This window comes from Pleurodeles waltl, chromosome 4_2 (assembly GCF_031143425.1).
Source record: "Pleurodeles waltl isolate 20211129_DDA chromosome 4_2, aPleWal1.hap1.20221129, whole genome shotgun sequence".
Lineage (NCBI taxonomy): Eukaryota > Metazoa > Chordata > Amphibia > Caudata > Salamandridae > Pleurodeles > Pleurodeles waltl.
Window position 1 is genome coordinate 80905339 of NC_090443.1, and position 18460 is coordinate 80923798.

Below are 18460 nucleotides of genomic sequence, written 5' to 3' on the forward strand. Positions count from 1 at the left end.
TGTCATGGAAGAGCTTAAGGCGGTTCACATGGATCACCCTCTTGGGGCTCCTGCTTGTGCCCAGGTCCACCAGGTAGGTGACCTGACTCTTCCTTTCTAGCACTGGGTAAGGGCCACTCCATTTGTCCTGGAGTGCCCTGGGAGCCACAGGCTCCAGAACCCAGACTTTCTGCCCTGGTTGGAACTCAACCAGTGCAGCCTTTTGGTCATACCAAAACTTCTGGAGCTGTTGGCTGGCCTCAAGGTTTTTGGTTGCCTTTTCCATGTACTCTGCCATTCTAGAGCGAAGGCCAAGTACATAGTCCACTATGTCCTGTTTAGGCTCATGGAGAGGTCTCTCCCAGCCTTCTTTAACAAGGGCAAGTGGTCCCCTTACAGGATGACCAAACAGAAGTTCAAAGGGTGAGAATCCTACTCCCTTCTGTGGCACCTCTCTGTAAGCGAAAAGCAGACATGGCAAGAGGACATCCCATCTCCTTTTGAGTTTTTCTGGGAGCCCCATGATCATGCCTTTTAATGTCTTGTTGAATCTCTCAACCAAGCCATTAGTTTGTGGATGGTATGGTGTAGTGAATTTATAAGTCACTCCACACTCATTCCACATGTGCTTTAGGTATGCTGACATGAAGTTGGTACCTCTGTCAGACACCACCTCCTTAGGGAAACCCACTCTGGTAAAGATACCAATGAGGGCCTTGGCTACTGCAGGGGCAGTAGTCGACCTAAGGGGAATAGCTTCAGGATACCTGGTAGCATGATCCACTACTACCAGGATATACATATTTCCTGAGGCTGTGGGAGGTTCTAGTGGACCAACTATGTCCACACCCACTCTTTCAAAGGGAACCCCCACCACTGGAAGTGGAATGAGGGGGGCCTTTGGATGCCCACCTGTCTTACCACTGGCTTGACAGGTGGGGCAGGAGAGGCAAAACTCCTTAACCATGTTGGACATATTGGGCCAGTAGAAGTGGTTGACTAACCTCTCCCACGTCTTGGTTTGTCCCAAATGTCCAGCAAGGGGAATGTCATGGGCCAATGTTAGGATGAACTTCCTGAACAGCTGAGGCACTACCACTCTCCTAGTGGCACCAGGTTTGGGGTCTCTGGCCTCAGTGTACAGGAGTCCATCTTCCCAATAGACCCTATGTGTTCCATTTTTCTTGCCTTTGGACTCTTCAGCAGCTTGCTGCCTAAGGCCTTCAAGAGAGGGACAGGTTTCTTGCCCCTTACACAGCTCCTCCCTTGAGGGTCCCCCTGGGCCTAAGAGCTCAACCTGATAAGGTTCAAGCTCCAAAGGCTCAGTTCCCTCAGAGGGCAGAACTTCTTCCTGAGAAGAGAGGTTCCCTTTCTTTTGCTGTGTTGCAGTTGGTTTCCCAACTGACTTTCCTGTTCTCTTGGTAGGCTGGGCCATTCTTCCAGACTCCAGCTCTACTTGTTCACCCTGTGCCTTGCACTGTGCTCTTGTTTTCACACACACCAGTTCAGGGATACCCAGCATTGCTGCATGGGTTTTTAGTTCTACCTCAGCCCATGCTGAGGACTCCAGGTCATTTCCAAGCAGACAGTCCACTGGGATATTTGAGGAGACCACCACCTGCTTCAGGCCATTGACCCCTCCCCATTCTAAAGTAACCATTGCCATGGGATGTACTTTTCTCTGATTGTCAGCGTTGGTGACTGTGTAGGTTTTTCCAGTCAGGTATTGGCCAGGGGAAACCAGTTTCTCTGTCACCATGGTGACACTGGCACCTGTATCCCTCAGGCCCTCTATTCTAGTCCCATTAATTAAGAGTTGCTGTCTGTATTTTTGCATGTTAGGCGGCCAGACAGCTAGTGTGGCTAAATCCACCCCACCCTCAGAAACTAGAGTAGCTTCAGTGTGGACCCTGATTTGCTCTGGGCACACTGTTGATCCCACTTGGAGACTAGCCATACCAGTGTTACCTGGATGGGAGTTTGGAGTGGAACCTTTCTTGGGACAGGCCTTGTCTCCAGTTTGGTGTCCATGCTGTTTACAGCTATGACACCAGGCCTTTTTGGGATCAAAGTTTTTACCCTTGTACCCATTGTTTTGTGAAGAGGCTCTGGGCCCACCCTCCTGTGCAGGTTTTTGGGGGCCTGTAGAAGACTCTTTACTATTTTTAGTTTTGGTTGTCTCATCACCCTTCCCCTGGGGAGTCTTTGTGACCCCTTTCTTTTGGTCACCCCCTGTTGAAGTCTTGGACACCCTTGTCTTGACCCAATGGTCCGCCTTCTTTCCCAATTCTTGGGGAGAAATTGGTCCTAGGTCTACCAGATGCTGATGCAGTTTATCATTGAAACAATTACTCAATAGGTGTTCTTTCACAAATAAATTGTACAGCCCATCATAATTACTTACACCACTGCCTTGAATCCAACCATCTAGTGTTTTCACTGAGTAGTCTACAAAGTCAACCCAGGTCTGGCTCGAGGATTTTTGAGCCCCCCTGAATCTAATCCTATACTCCTCAGTGGAGAATCCAAAGCCCTCAATCAGGGTACCCTTCATGAGGTCATAAGATTCTGCATCTTGTCCAGAGAGTGTGAGGAGTCTATCCCTACACTTTCCTGTGAACATTTCCCAAAGGAGAGCACCCCAGTGAGATCTGTTCACTTTTCTGGTTACACAAGCCCTCTCAAAAGCTGTGAACCATTTGGTGATGTCATCACCATCTTCATATTTAGTTACAATCCCTTTAGGGATTTTCAACATGTCAGGAGAATCTCTGACCCTATTTATGTTGCTGCCACCATTGATGGGTCCTAGGCCCATCTCTTGTCTTTCCCTTTCTATGGCTAGGATCTGTCTTTCCAAAGCCAATCTTTTGGCCATCCTGGCTAACTGGATGTCCTCTTCACTGGGGCTATCCTCAGTGATTTCAGAGGTGTTGGTCTCTCCTGTGAGGGAACCAGCATCTCTGACTATTATTTTTGGAGTCAGGGTTTGAGGGACCCTGTTCTCCCTAGATAGGACTGGTAGGGGGGAATTGTCCTCCAAGTCACTATCCTCTTCCTCTGAGTTGCCACCCTCAGAGGGGTTGGCCTTTTCAAACTCTGCCAAAAGCTCCTGGAGCTGTATTTTGGTAGGTTTGGGGCCCATTGTTATTTTCTTTATTTTACAGAGTGACCTTAGCTCCCTCATCTTAAGATGGAGGTAAGGTGTGGTGTCGAGTTCCACCACAGTCACATCTGTGCTAGACATTTTGCTTCTAAAAGTTGGAATACTTTTTAAGAATCTACAACTGGTTCTAGAATCTAATTCAAACTTTTACAAACTTTTAAACTCTAAAAGAAATGCTAAACAGGATCTAACACAAGGCCCTAGCAGGTCTTTTAAGAATTTAGAAAACTTTTCAAATTGCAAAAATCAATTTCTAATGACAATTTTGGAATTTGTCGTGTGATCAGGTATTGGCTGAGTAGTCCAGCAAATGCAAAGTCTTGTACCCCACCGCTGATCCACCAATGTAGGAAGTTGTCTCTGTATGTGCTATTTCAAAGTAAGGAATAGCATGCACAGAGTCCAAGGGTTCCCCTTAGAGGTAAAATAGTGGTAAAAATAGATAATACTAATGCTCTATTTTGTGGTAGTGTGGTCGAGCAGTAGGCTTATCCAAGGAGTAGTGTTAAGCATTTGTTGTACATACACATAGACAATAAATGAGGTACACACACTCAGAGACAAATCCAGCCAATAGGTTTTTATATAGAAAAATATCTTTTCTTTGTTTATTTTAAGAACCACAGGTTCAAATTCTACATGTAATATCTCATTCGAAAGGTATTGCAGGTAAGTACTTTAGGAACTTCAAATCATCAAAATTGCATGTATACTTTTCAAGTTATTCACAAATAGCTGTTTTAAAAGTGGACACAGTGCAATTTTCACAGTTCCTAGGGGAGGTAAGTATTTGTTAGGTTAACCAGGTAAGTAAGACACTTACAGGGCTTAGTTCTTGGTCCAAGGTAGCCCACCGTTGGGGGTTCAGAGCAACCCCAAAGTCACCACACCAGTAGCTCAGGGCCGGTCAGGTGCAGAGTTCAAAGTGGTGCCCAAAACACATAGGCTAGAATGGAGAGAAGGGGGTGCCCCGGTTCCGGTCTGCTTGCAGGTAAGTACCCGCGTCTTCGGAGGGCAGACCAGGGGGGTTTTGTAGGGCACCGGGGGGGACACAAGCCCACACAGAAATTTCACCCTCAGCAGCGCGGGGGCGGCCGGGTGCAGTGTAGAAACAAGCGTCGGGTTTGTAATGGAAGTCAATGGGAGATCTAGGGATCTCTTCAGCGCTGCAGGCAGGCAAGGGGGGGGTTCCTCGGGGAAACCTCCACTTGGTCAAGGGAGAGGGACTCCTGGGGGTCACTTCTCCAGTGAAAGTCCGGTCCTTCAGGTCCTGGGGGCTGCGGGTGCAGGGTCTCTCCCAGGTGTCGGGACTTAGGATTCAAAGAGTCGCGGTCAGGGGAAGCCTCGGGATTCCCTCTGCAGGCGGCGCTGTGGGGGCTCAGGGGGGACAGGTTTTTGTACTCACAGTCTTAGAGTAGTCCTGGGGTCCCTCCTGAGGTGTTGGATCGCCACCAGCCGAGTCGGGGTCGCCGGGTGCAGTGTTGCAAGTCTCACGCTTCTTGCGGGGAACTTGCAGGGTTCTTTAAAGCTGCTGGAAACAAAGTTGCAGCTTTTCTTGGAGCAGGTCCGCTGTCCTCGGGAGTTTCTTGTCTTTTCGAAGCAGGGGCAGTCCTCAGAGGATGTCGAGGTCGCTGGTCCCTTTGGAAGGCGTCGCTGGAGCAGGATCTTTGGAAGGCAGGAGACAGGCCGGTGAGTTTCTGGAGCCAAGGCAGTTGTCGTCTTCTGGTCTTCCTCTGCAGGGGTTTTTCAGCTAGGCAGTCCTTCTTCTTGTAGTTGCAGGAATCTAATTTTCTAGGGTTCAGGGTAGCCCTTAAATACTAAATTTAAGGGCGTGTTTAGGTCTGGGGGGGTTAGTAGCCAATGGCTACTAGCCCTGAGGGTGGGTACACCCTCTTTGTGCCTCCTCCCAAGGGGAGGGGGTCACAATCCTAACCCTATTGGGGGAATCCTCCATCTGCAAGATGGAGGATTTCTAAAAGTCAGAGTCACCTCAGCTCAGGACACCTTAGGGGCTGTCCTGACTGGCCAGTGACTCCTCCTTGTTGCTTTCTTTGTTCCCTCCAGCCTTGCCGCCAAAAGTGGGGGCCGTGGCCGGAGGGGGCGGGCAACTCCACTAAGCTGGAGTGCCCTGCTGGGCTGTGACAAAGGGGTGAGCCTTTGAGGCTCACCGCCAGGTGTCACAGCTCCTGCCTGGGGGAGGTGTTAGCATCTCCACCCAGTGCAGGCTTTGTTACTGGCCTCAGAGTGACAAAGGCACTCTCCCCATGGGGCCAGCAACATGTCTCTGGTGTGGCAGGCTGCTGGAACTAGTCAGCCTACACAGACAGTCGGTTAAGTTTCAGGGGGCACCTCTAAGGTGCCCTCTGGGGTGTATTTTGCAATAAAATGTACACTGGCATCAGTGTGCATTTATTGTGCTGAGAAGTTTGATACCAAACTTCCCAGTTTTCAGTGTAGCCATTATGGTGCTGTGGAGTTCGTGTTTGACAGACTCCCAGACCATATACTCTTATGGCTACCCTGCACTTACAATGTCTAAGGTTTTGTTTAGACACTGTAGGGGTACCATGCTCATGCACTGGTACCCTCACCTATGGTATAGTGCACCCTGCCTTAGGGCTGTAAGGCCTGCTAGAGGGGTGTCTTACCTATACTGCATAGGCAGTGAGAGGCTGGCATGGCACCCTGAGGGGAGTGCCATGTCGACTTACTCGTTTTGTCCTCACTAGCACACACAAGCTGGCAAGCAGTGTGTTTGTGCTGAGTGAGAGGTCTCCAGGGTGGCATAAGACATGCTGCACCCCTTAGAGACCTTCCTTGGCATCAGGGCCCTTGGTACTAGAAGTACCAGTTACAAGGGACTTATCTGGATGCCAGGGTCTGCCAATTGTGGATACAAAAGTACAGGTTAGGGAAAGAACACTGGTGCTGGGGCCTGGTTAGCAGGCCTCAGCACACTTTCAATTGTAAACATAGCATCAGCAAAGGCAAAAAGTCAGGGGGCAACCATGCCAAGGAGGCATTTCCTTACAGGAGCACACCTCAACAATCACAATATACAAGGTCAATGGGACAACCAACAAAAGCAACTTCACATAAATCACTTAGAACCAGTGGCGGCCCGTCCTTTAGGGCGGAAGGGCCCCCCCCCCCCCAACCCAATGAAGAGTGTCTGTCAGGCTGAACAAAGGTCAGCCTGACAGGCACTCTTCATGCTCAGGTCAGGCAGCCAGGAGCAGACATGCACGATTTGTGCAGACTCCTGGCTGCCTGAGCTGAACTTTGCTGGGCTGAGGAGATCACAGCTCCTATGGGCGTGACCTCCTTGGCCCAACAAAGGTGCCTCGAGGCCCTCCCCTGGGTGATGAGGAAAGCGTCACCAATTTACACTATCTCTGGGCGCTTCAGTTTAAGCCCTGAAGCGCCCAGGGCGAGTGTCAATCAGTGACACTTCGTCACAGAGTAGGGTGGGGTCAGCAGTCTCACTGACCCCATCCCACTCTGTGATGAGGCTGGGACTGCTGCCTTCCCTCATTGGCTGACCTCAGGTAAGCCAATTAGGGAAGGCAGCAGTCCCAATCCTCCTGGGACCTGGAGGCTAAAGGTAAATGTGTGTGTGTGTGTTTGTATGTGTGTTATGTTTTACATTCAATGTGTGGTGCGCGCGTGTATGTTTGAGTGTTGTTAATGGATGTGCTTGCGTGCGTGTGTAAGAATGAATGTGTGTGATCTTGTAAAATGAATGTTTGGTGCGTGCGTGCATGTTTGAATGGAATGAGTGTTGTTAATGGATGAGCGTGCGTGTCTGTGTGAAAGAAGGAGTCTGTGTGTGTGTGTGCCCCGCCCGCCCCCCTCCCTCCCAAACCTGCCGGCCGCCACTGCTTAGAACTACTAGCGGTCTCCCTAGCACTAAAAGCTTTTCAACCCCTTCTAGTCCACAAACACATTCTTGTCAAAACAGACAATATGACAACAATGTACTATCTAAACAAACGGGGGTGGACACACTCGTCACAACTATGCCTCCTAGCACAAAAAAATGGCATTGGGCAATTCACAACAACATTCTCCTGATAGCGCAATATATACCAGGCATTCACAATCTGTTAGCCGACAATCTCAGTTGAGATCACCAGCAAACTCACGAGTGAGAAATACATCCCCAGATTCTAAAAAATCACTTCTACCACAGGGGGACACCAGACATAGATCTGTTTGCAACAAAACAAAATGCCAAAACTTTGCATCCAGGTACACACCCCCAGTCCAAGGGCAATGCTCTATGGATCAGTTGGTCAGGGATATTTGCTTACGCTTTTCCCCCCTCTCCCAGTCATTCCTTTCCTAGTCAACAAATTGAGTCAAAACAAACTCAAACTAATACTCGTAGCACCAAAGTGGGCTCGCCAACCGTGGTACACCACACTGTTGGACTTCTCAGTAGTATCTCACATCAAACTCCCAAACAGACCAGATCTGTTAACACAACACAAACAACAGATCAGACACCCCAATCCAGCATCGCTCGACCTAGCAATTTGGCTCCTGAAGTCTTGGAATTTGGCTATCTAAACCTTTCAAATGAGTGTATGGAAGTCAATAAACAGGCAAGAAAAACGACAACAAGGCATTGTTATGCTAATAAATGGAAAAGGTTTGTTTTCTACTGCCAAGCAAACCAAATCACACCGTTAGAGGCCTCCATACAAAACATTGTGAGTTACTTACTACACCTACAAAAAGCAAATCTTGCTTTTTCTTCCATCAAAATTCATCTCACTGCAATCTCTGCTTACCTGCAGATTAAACATAAAAAAAGTCACTTTTTAGAATCACAGTTATTAAAGCCTTTATGGAAGGACTAAAAAGGATCATACCTCCAAGAACCCCACCAGTACCCTCGTGGAATCTTAATATTGTACTTACACGACTCATGGGCCCACCTTTTGAACTCATGCATTCTTGCCAAATCCAATTCTTAACTTGGAAGGTAGCTTTTCTAATAGCCATCACTTCACTACGAAGAATTAGCGAAATACAGGCGTTTACTATCGAAGAACCCTTTATACAAATACACAAACATAAAGTGGTTCTTCGTACAAATCCCAACATTTTACCAAAAGTCGTTTCATCTAAACCAAACAGTAGAGCTCCCAGTCTTCTTCCCACAACCAGACTCGGTAGCAGAAAGAGCACTGCATACATTAGACATAAAAAGAGACAAAATAATTTCGTAAAACTAAGCAATTGTTGGTTGCTTTCCAAAAAACCCATGCTAGAAACCCTATATCCGAACATGGCATAGCCAGATGGATAGTCAAATGCATTCAAAACTGTTACCTCAAAGCTAAAAGAGACTTACCCATTACACCAAAGGCACACTCTACTAGAAAGAAAGGAGCAACAATGGCCTTTCTAGGTAATATACCAATGACAGAGATCTGTAAGGCAGCCACTTGGTCTACACCTCGTACCTTTACTAAACATTACTGTGTAGATGTGTTAGCAACACAACAAGCCACAGTAGGACAGGCTGTACTAAGAACATTATTTCAAACATCCTCAACTCCTACAGGCTGACCACCGCTTTCGGGAGGATTACTGCTTTGTAGTCTATGCACAGCATGTGTATCTGCAGCTACACATGCCATCGAACGGAAAATGTCACCCAGTGTACATCTGTTCGTGGCATGTTGCGCTGCAGATTCAAATGCGCCCTCCCACCTCCCCGGGAGCCTGTAGCCGTTTAAGTTGCATTTAAATTGTATATATGTAAATAAATATTCCTTTACCACAAACTATGTACATACATATCTATTCCATTGCATGGACATCTTTAATATCCTCATTCTACCACTCCTACCTCACCCTATGCGGGGAAAACGATCTAAGATGGAGTCGATGCCCATGCGCAATGGAGCCGAAAGGGAAGAGTCACTCGGTCCCGTGACTCGAAAAGACTTCTTCGAAGAAAAACAACTTGTAACACTCCAAGCCCAACACTAGATGGCAGGAACAGTGCACAGCATGTGAATCTGCAGCGCAACATGCCACGAACAGATGTACCCTGGGTAAAATTCATGAGTCCTACACATGAACCCGTGCACTGTCCACCTTCATGCTTGGAGATTAAGCGACGTCTGTGAAGTCTTCTTGGCAGCCATGTGTCTGTCAACAAATACCTCCCTTGACACATAAGAGACACACTGACATTTGTCCAAAGTGGTGGTTTTTGTTTTGTTTGTTGTCCTGTGGATTGCTTAGAGAGCTGTGCCCATTGCTTTTAATGTGATTTTTTTCGACCACCTGGAGACAGTTTTGGGAAAGGAGAGCAGGCGAGAAATGAATGCACATTAGAATTTTGAGCAGCAATCTGGTGTCCACATGTTTTGGATTCTCTGTAGTTTCTGAAGTATTAGTTGTGGTGTACAAAGATATTGTTCATTGGTGTTGTCAAAATGGGAGAATAGTAAAGTGATGGCAGCATGGGCTTGCTGTGAAACCAGATGTAAGGAAAAATGTGACGGACATCTCACTGTGTGAAAGAACCATTTTGATACATGATTTACTGATATACAACAGATAGATTAGAATTAAGTATCATACTTAAATTCCTAATGTGGCTGAGGATAGAGGTTGAAGTCCAAGTTTTTGAGGCCACGTAGTTGACAGATGATGATTCTTGCACTTGCTACATGTCTGAATGTTTGTTTTTGTAGTGTAGGTGGTTGACAGACATTCAGTGGTCAAATGCTTGTATGCCTTTCCTCATGTTACAAGAGTCAAGATTAGGTGATCTTTTGGGTTTTATAATAAATGTATATCATCAGCGTAGTTATAGTAGCTGGGATTAAAGGATGAAATTATGTATGGTAGTGGGCGAAGGTAGGTATTTGGAGAAAAGTACCCTCTTTCTTGGCATGGATACTCACATTTTCTGCCTGTTGTCATTGTGTTTGACTGTGTTCACTGGGATCCTGCTAACCAGGACCCTAATGATTATGCTCTCGCCCTTTAAACTTGATTACTTGAACCACATACACCCCACATTTGGAATACTGGTGCCTCCATGCAAGTCCCTACTATATGGTACCCAGGTACTTAGGGTGCATTGGGGTACCAGAGGATCCCCATGGGCTGCAGCATGTATTATGCCACCCATGGGGAGCCCATGTAAAATGTAACTACAGGCCTGCCATTGCAGCCTGCATGAAAAGGTGCATGCACCTTTTCACTACAGGTCACTGTAATTCACCCCTATGGTAGGGCCTCCTGGCCCAGAGGACACGGTGCAGGTACCTGTGTGTGAGGGCACCACTGCACTAGCAGAGGTGCCCCCACAAACTCTAGTTCACTTTTCTTGGACTTTGTGAGTGCATAGGTACCATTTTGTGTGTGTAATGGTCACTGCCTACGTCCAGCTACATAATGGTAACTCCGAACCTAGGTATGTTTGGTATCAAAATTGTGAAATCATACCCAATACTATTGCCAGTATTGGAAGTATGATTCCATGCACTCTGGGGGCTCCTTAGAGGACCCCCAGCATTGTTCCTACCAGCCTTCTGTGGTTTTCTGTGCAGCCCAAGCTGCTGCCACCACTCAGACAGGTTTCTGCCCTTCTACTGCAGAGCTCAAGCCCAGGAAGGCAGAACAAAGGATTTGCTTTTGGAGAGCAGGGTAACACCTTCTCCCTTTGTTAATGGGTGTTACATGGCTTGGGAGGGGTAGCCTTCCCAAGCCACTGGTATGTTTTGAAGGGCACATTTGGTGCCTTCCATGCATAAACCAGTCTACACCGGTTCTGGTACCCCAGTCCCTGCTCTAGCACAAAAGTGGACAATTGAAAGGGGAGTGACCACCCCCTTGTTCATTATCACTCCAGGGGTGGTGCCCTGAGCTCCTCCAGAGGGTCCCTTTATTCTGCCATCTTGATTCCAAGGTGGGCAGAGGCCTCTAGGAGTATTTGAGTGGCCAGGTCAGGCAGGTGAAGACGAAGCCCCCTCCTGATTAGTGGGTAACCTGGCTAGGTGACCAATCCCCCTTTCAGGGCTATTTAGGGTGTTCCTCTGAGGTGGGTCCTCAGATTCGGCTTGCAAGATTCAGCAGGACTCCTCTGCAACCTCTACTTCAACTTCTAGCCACTGTAACTGCGACTGGACCCTCCAGGAACCGACAATCTGCATCCACGATGAAGAATCTGCTCGCAACATTGTTTAAACGGCTCCTTCCAACTTCTGCAACATTTCTCCAGCTGTGCATCCTCTGAGGGTGACAAGTCTTCAGTCTGCATGAGAAGGAAGAAGGAATCTCCTGCGGAGCAAAGGAGTCACTTCTCTGCATCCGCAGGCACCAACTACAACAACGACTGGCTGTGTGGATCTCCTCTCATCCTGAGATGCATGGATCCTGCATCACGGGTGGTGGTCTGGAGTAGTCCTCTTGGTCCTCTCAGCCAGCTGTCCTACTTTGGTGGAGGTAAGCCCTTGCTTTCCCACGCAGAACAGTACCACTGTGCACCTCGTCTCTTGCAGCTACCAAGGCTTGCTGGCATTTCCTCTAAGGGATCTTCAGGCTCTTTGTAGCCCCATCACTCCTTACTGCTATGGACAGCCCTCTGTGTTCTTCTTCTGCATCGTGGGACTCATCTCCAGTTGTGCTATGTGGGCTCCTCTGCAACTCCTGGGTCCTCTTTAAGTGGGTCTCCTTTGGGGGCTGCCTTTTCTTCTTTGGGCTCTCTGCCTTGCTGAGGGACCCCCAGGACTCCCCCCATGGGTTGAGTCCTCCTGGACCTTGCTGGTGCCTGGCAGCTCCACTTTTACTTCACCGCGATTTCTGCCTTTGGCAAGACTTGTTGGTGGCCTTTCCTTGCCACTGACCGCTCCAGGGCTGCATTGTTGCCAGTCTTCGTCCCTCTGTTGACCAACTCCTACAACCACAGATGGGTGGGTAGTGGCTGCTGCCACTACCAGACACTCCTGCGACTTCTGGACTTGGTGCTCTTCTTCCACAGGTCTTCCTCTTCAGGAATCCATTGCTGGTTTATTGCAGTCTTGTCTGGGTATTGCATTTTCTTCCTTTTAGTCCTTTTGGGTGGTTTGGGGAAAATCCAGTAACTTAATCCTTTCTTTCTGATCGCTGGGGGGCACTGTGGTACTTACCTGTGGGGTTTCCTAGTTCCCGAGCTCCCCTCTACACATTCCACTTACCTAGGTGGGGGCCCTGCATTCGCATTTCATTTTTTTAGTACATGGTTTGGGCTCTCGCTAGGGTCACTGTTGCCCATTTGCTATTGCACTGTTTTGGGTAGCTATTTATGCCTATTTCTGATAACCAGTGTACATATGTAGTGTGTTACCTCCTAATAGAGGGTTACCGCTCTAGTACTTTTTGGTAATTGTGTCACTAAAATAAAGTACCTTTATTTTTGTAACAGAGTGCTTTCTTTCATGTTTGTAAGTGCTGTGTGACTGCAGTGGTATTGCAAGAGCTTTACATGTATCCTAGAGAAGCCTTGGCTGCTCATCCACAGCTACCTCTAGAGAACCTAGCTTCTAGACACTATCTACACTTCACTAAAAGGGGATACCTGGACCTGGTATAAAGGTGTAAGTACCTTAGGTACCCACCACACACCAGGTCAGCTTCCTACAGTATTAAACAAGAAGGGAGCAATTTCAGAGGCCTGCAGTCGCAACTAGATCATAGTTTTAATGGTGCAGTAGGTTTAGTGGCAATAGTGCCACAAGGTGTCAGAACCCCTATAAACACAGATTATTGCTATATTTTACCACTAACGAGGCAGTCACAAGTGCTGTTATCTTGCACTAGGGTCATGGTTTTAATGGTGCTGCAGGTGCTGTAGCACTGGTGCCACAAGGTGTCAGAACCACTCTAAACACAGGTTATTGTTAAATGTTACTAACTACTAAACAGGCAGTCACAAGTGCAGTTATTTTGCAGACATTAAGGTCATGATTTGAACGGTGCAGCAGGAGCAGTGGTACTGGGGCCAAAAGTTGTCATAGCTCCTCCAATTTATCTAATTTAAAAGAAACAACATTATAATATTTTTCTAATATTTATAATCCAGTTAGTAAGAGAATGCAAAAGAAAAAAACAAAGGTGAAACCTAGTGTTTGTTATTATACTGACTTAGAAATCACCTTGTAATGAATAGGTGGGAAGATTTGTGTGCCCCCAGCTCTGCTACATAGGCCTGGACTCGTTAAAAAAAAAAAAAAAAAAAAATGAAACCGGTCTAAATATTAGTAAGCACAGGAGGAGTGGGTGGACGAGCAATGTACATAGATTGGGATTAATGGTCAATTAATAATGCATGCAGTTTCCAGTGCTAAAAATAAGATCTGCAGCATTCTTTTAATTTTTGATGACCACAGCAGGAATTTTGGTAGGTGGTTCTGGAGACCTTATCAAAGGTATTGTGCTCATTTCTGAAGCATGTCTGGGGAAGGCTAAAGAAGTCGGGACACAGAACGGAGCTGACAAAAAGATGCATAGTTTGAACCATAAAGGCTACAAAGAGCTTTAAAATTCAAGTATATGCACACTAAGTTGGAGGTGGGAGAAATGAAATGATGGCATAAGCCAAGTATGTAGGCAATCTGAAATGAGGCCTGTGTAGAAAGGGAACACAGTTAAAGAGCATCTCTCAAAGTGAAAGGATGGTGCTGACTCCCTAGCAGATGTTAATCATTGATTAATGATAAAGCGCAAAACTGTAACACCTAGGGGTATCTGGGTGCTGAGGTTTCTGCATCGAAAAGCCAGGTCTTGAGTTGCTCTTTGAAGTCTGCCAGGGACGGTGTAGCTCAGAGGTGGAGGGAGGCTCATTCGAGGCTTTGGTGGTGATGTAGGAGAATTTGCGGCCCCTGCTGTGGGTGTTATCGATGCCGGGGACTTGTGTGAGGGTGAGTGAAGAGGAGCACTGGTGTCTCAGGGGAAGATGGAAGTTCAGCCAGTGGTTGATGTAGGACGGTCCCAGTTTGTGGAGAGCTTTGTAGACCTGTGAGCATCTTGAACTGGCATCTTTTCTGGACAGGAAGCCAGTGGAGTTTCCCGAGGTGAGAAGTGATGTGTGTACCCTTGGGAGGGTGGGGTCCAGGATGAATCTGGCTGCTGCATTCTGTATTGTCTTGAGTTGGGAAGGCTGTACCGGTGTAGAGCATGTTGACGTACTTGAGGAGGCTAGTGACGAGTGCTTATGTGACGGTATTTCTGCTGTTTACTGGGATCCATCTGAGGATCTTGCGGCGCATGCAGAGGGTGTGGAAACAGGAGGAGCCGACTTGCATTGACTTGTTTCATGGTCAGAAGATTATGCTGAGGTTGTGAGCGTGGCCAGTCGGTGTAGGAGTGGGTCCTAGTTCTTCCAGCCACCTGCTGTGGTGTCATGCGGAGGTGTTCCTTCCAAAGCTCAGTACCTCGGTTTTGTCGGATACGTCGGTCCAGGCATTGCAGAAGTTGGTTTTGGTGTTAGATGGGTCTTTGGTGAGCATGAGGATGAGCTTGGTGTCAACGGTGTAGAGGATGTTGAGCCTGTTGATGCTGTCTGCAAGTGGGGGGTCAAGCAGATGTTAAACAACGTGGGGCTGAGCGATGATCCTTGGTGCCCTCTGCATATATTCCTTGGGAACGGAAAAGAATGGTGGTAGGCTGATGCTCTGGGTGCGTCCTGAGAGAATTAGATGATCCACTTGACAGCATTTTGTTGAATTCCGATGTTGGGGAGTCTCTCCTTGTTAAGCAACACAACTGAAGGTAGAGATAGAGGCCATATAGCAAGGGGGTAATAATTGTGTACGCTGGCCCATCCAATCAGGCTATAACCAGCCTGGAACCAGTAGCTAGTGCTATGTTTCTGTAAGTTCACAAACCTCTTCCCAGAACAGCGGTTTGTATATATTGCCTTTGTGGCATTTTTTTGTCTTTTTATATATGCTCATTGATGCAGGGGTGTTTCGACCCTGCCAAGTTTTTTATTTCCTGCTGGTGGGACACTAATGTCGTGGAGAACAGACTGGTAATGCTACTGGCTTGCTGGTACAATTGTTTTAACTTGTAAAGTAGTACACTCTCACAATATACAAGGAAAATGCCTTTGTGGATGCCCACCATCTGCTGAAACTGACGGCTTTGAACAGTGTTCCGCATTTGAAGAGTAGTGTTCAGCATGGCTTACTTGGTTTCAAATAAGATACTGCACGATTGAGCCTGGGTACCTCCTATTACATTGAGTCCAAAGCCACTGGTTAGGCATTGCCTTCATCATGGTTTATGACAATGTTTCCACATGATTGGACCATGGATCCTACACAGCTTTTTGACATATGTCAGTTACAATAGATGCTAATGAGAATTATTTAGCAAAACATCTACTAGTTTTTTTTTTTTTTTTTTACAAAATGGGCAGAAAAACTGAAAATAATAACATTCCATCAGACAGTAGTTTCATCTAAATGCTTAACTCTCTTTAATATTGTTTTCAATACAAAAAAGATGTTTGTATGTTACATCGACTACGCAGCTACATTCAATAAAATGGATAGCTGACTTTGATCTAAATTAGCTTTGTGGGGCTTAAATCAAGGCCTGGTGCACGGAATAGTTGAACGACATAGTGAAACCTGGGTCCAAATAAAGCTATCTGATAGGATGGTCGTGACCCCTACAATAAGATCAAATAATAATAGTTTGAAACAAGGATGCGACTTAGCCCCCTTCACTTTTCTCTCTTTATCTCGCTGACATACCAAATGAATCCATACAAAATCACAGAGATGCATCAAAGCTGGGCAACATCCAAGTTCCGTATTTAGCAAAAGCTGAAAATGTAGTTATTCTTTTCACCACATGGAACGAACTGCAGCAACAACTGAATCGATTGCATGCTTAGAACTCCAAAAATTATCTTCAAATCAATTTCAAGAAAACTAACGTAATGCATTTTAGATGTACTAGCCCAAAATTATGTATAATATTTACTTATATTTATGTAAACTGAGCTTTACTCTTCCAAAGTTTGAGAAGGCCTTGATTGACCCGTGAAGAAGTCTATGTATGACTGGTCCTTGACTTATTGATTTAGAATTAGTCAATATCCGTTGAGGCTTTGGCTTCTACATGGGTTACAATCAGGCCCTTGTATGACTGGGCTTTCAATTCTACGTTGTTTGTCCAGGCTCTGGTGCTGCTGGGCATTGATTTCTACATGGTTTGGCACAAGCCAAGCTATGATTGATTGGGTTCTACTCAGTTAAGTACCAGACCATTAACAATTCAGCATAGTCGTCTGCATGGCTTAAAAGCACCCATGTTTGAATGAGCTTTGGCTTCCCCATTGTTTTGGGTCAGTTATCATACTTTTGGGCCCTGTGTTCAGGACCATCACATTATAGCTGGGTTTTAGGTTATGTCCTTTGTAGGATCCATGCCTGCATGACTGGATTTTGGTTTCTACATGGTTTAAAATCTGACCCTCTTCAAAGTGTCCTGGCTTCTACATGGTTTGGGACAAGCCTAATTAAGATCTGCTATTGGCTTTTATACATTTTAGCACATGCCCCGTATGATTAGGTCTTGGCTACAATGGAGTTTTGAAGAAGCCTCATTCAGATTAGTTACTACGACTGTGCCCATATATTGTTTAATCTGAGCTTCAGTGCATTCTGCATTTGGTCCCTTTATAATTAAGTATATGTTACAGTATGGTACGGACTTGAACCTAAACCTGAGCCTGAAATCTTACACTGTTTAGTGCCATGTCCTCAAATTGTTGTGTGTTGTGCTTCAGAACCATTTAAAACCAGGTACATGTATGATTGTCTTTTAGGTGGTTTTGGGTAGGGTGCCGGTAAAGTTTTTGTCTCTTGAATTCCCAGCTTCCATGATTTGTTGACAATAGACTTTCTGTAGCCAAAAAACATATCTGAGATTATTAAGCAAAAGATGAATATTTTCAAATGGGGGGCATGAAGTAGCTTTGTTTGACCTTTTATGTACCGCTGCATGGGGAAAGATCTATGAAGCTTTTGATGGAATTGTCCTGCCAAATACCTGATCATATTTATCCTTTTTGCTTTTCTCTCCAATAGACACCTTTAAGCCATTCATCATTTTTTCTAACCGCCATGAGATCCGCCGTATTGACCTGAATAAAGGCGACTATAGCGTGCTAGTGCCGGGACTGAGGAACACCATTGCCCTAGACTTCCACTTGAACCAGAGTTCCCTCTACTGGACAGATGTGGTTGAGGATAAGATTTATAGGGGGAAGCTCTCAGAGAGCGGAGGTAGGAGCGGAGCCTGCAGTCAGGCACTTATTTACCAATATTTTTTGTCTTTGCATCTGAAGTGTTTGTATCAGTACTGTTTTTTTCTGTCTTACTCTTCCCCGCTAGCTTCTGAAGGCAATGCCTGGAAAAGGATAACAGAGCTCACTAAAAGTTGCATGGTTTTAACCACAAGGAGTATAGAGAGATTAAAAAATCTAAGCGTATGTACACAGACAAGGACTGAGATAAGCGGAAAAATAAGGATGGTATAAGCAAAGTACCTAGGTCATGATATGAAATTAGGTCTGTGAAGAAACAGGCACAGTTGAACAGTATCTCTCAAAAATATTGTCTTTCCTCGCCCACTCTTTCGGTTCCTTTTGTTTTTGTGTCTTGGTCTTTGTCTCTCGTCTCACTTTCATCACAGTTCTTTCCCTCTCTTCTCAATCTTCCTCTTTCTGATCTTTCTCACTGTTTGTGTCACACCCTTCCTGACTTGTTCTTCTTTCTCATCCCCTCTTTTCTTTCTGATTTGTGTGCTTAAGCCCTATTTTCATTTCTTACTGTCTGTGTAATCTTTCCCTCCTCTTTGTGTATTTAACCCGAAATTTGCCTTTCCAGTCTACTTTACCTTTTTTGTGCCTCAATTTTGGTAGCGTGTTTGTCTTGTTCTTTGCTTTCTTGTTCATCCCCAAAAGTAAACGTTATGCAGAATATTAGACCTGATGTATTTGACCTATTTAGAGAATCTTTTATGTCTGCCCACCAAGTCGTGTTGCAATCAGCTCAAATCTGGGTAAACTTTGGAGAAGCAGTTTGATTGGTACTCTATTATGTACAAATACAAACAATCTTATGCTCACTTGTGTAAACAAAAGGCACCTTTTTGACTACTCTCCTACTTGGGGCTTGCATGTTTCTTCTTCAAAACGTCCTAGTTCACATACCAGTGGTTTATTAATGATAAAAAAAAAATCCTGATTGGCCCAGAATACAAAAGAGAGACACCAGCCCTGACCAA

The 18460-nt window shown here is 46.0% G+C and overlaps 1 protein-coding gene across 2 annotated transcripts in view; it reads left to right on the forward strand.

Moving 5' to 3' along the window:
- Window positions 1–18460, forward strand: part of LRP1 (LDL receptor related protein 1) — a 1410884-nt gene that overhangs the window by 417677 nt on the left and 974747 nt on the right. For both annotated transcript variants that reach the window (XM_069230782.1, XM_069230783.1), the window contains exon 24: window positions 17260–17457. In XM_069230782.1, the coding sequence (XP_069086883.1) occupies window positions 17260–17457 (198 nt within the window). The remainder of the gene's footprint in view (window positions 1–17259; window positions 17458–18460) is intronic.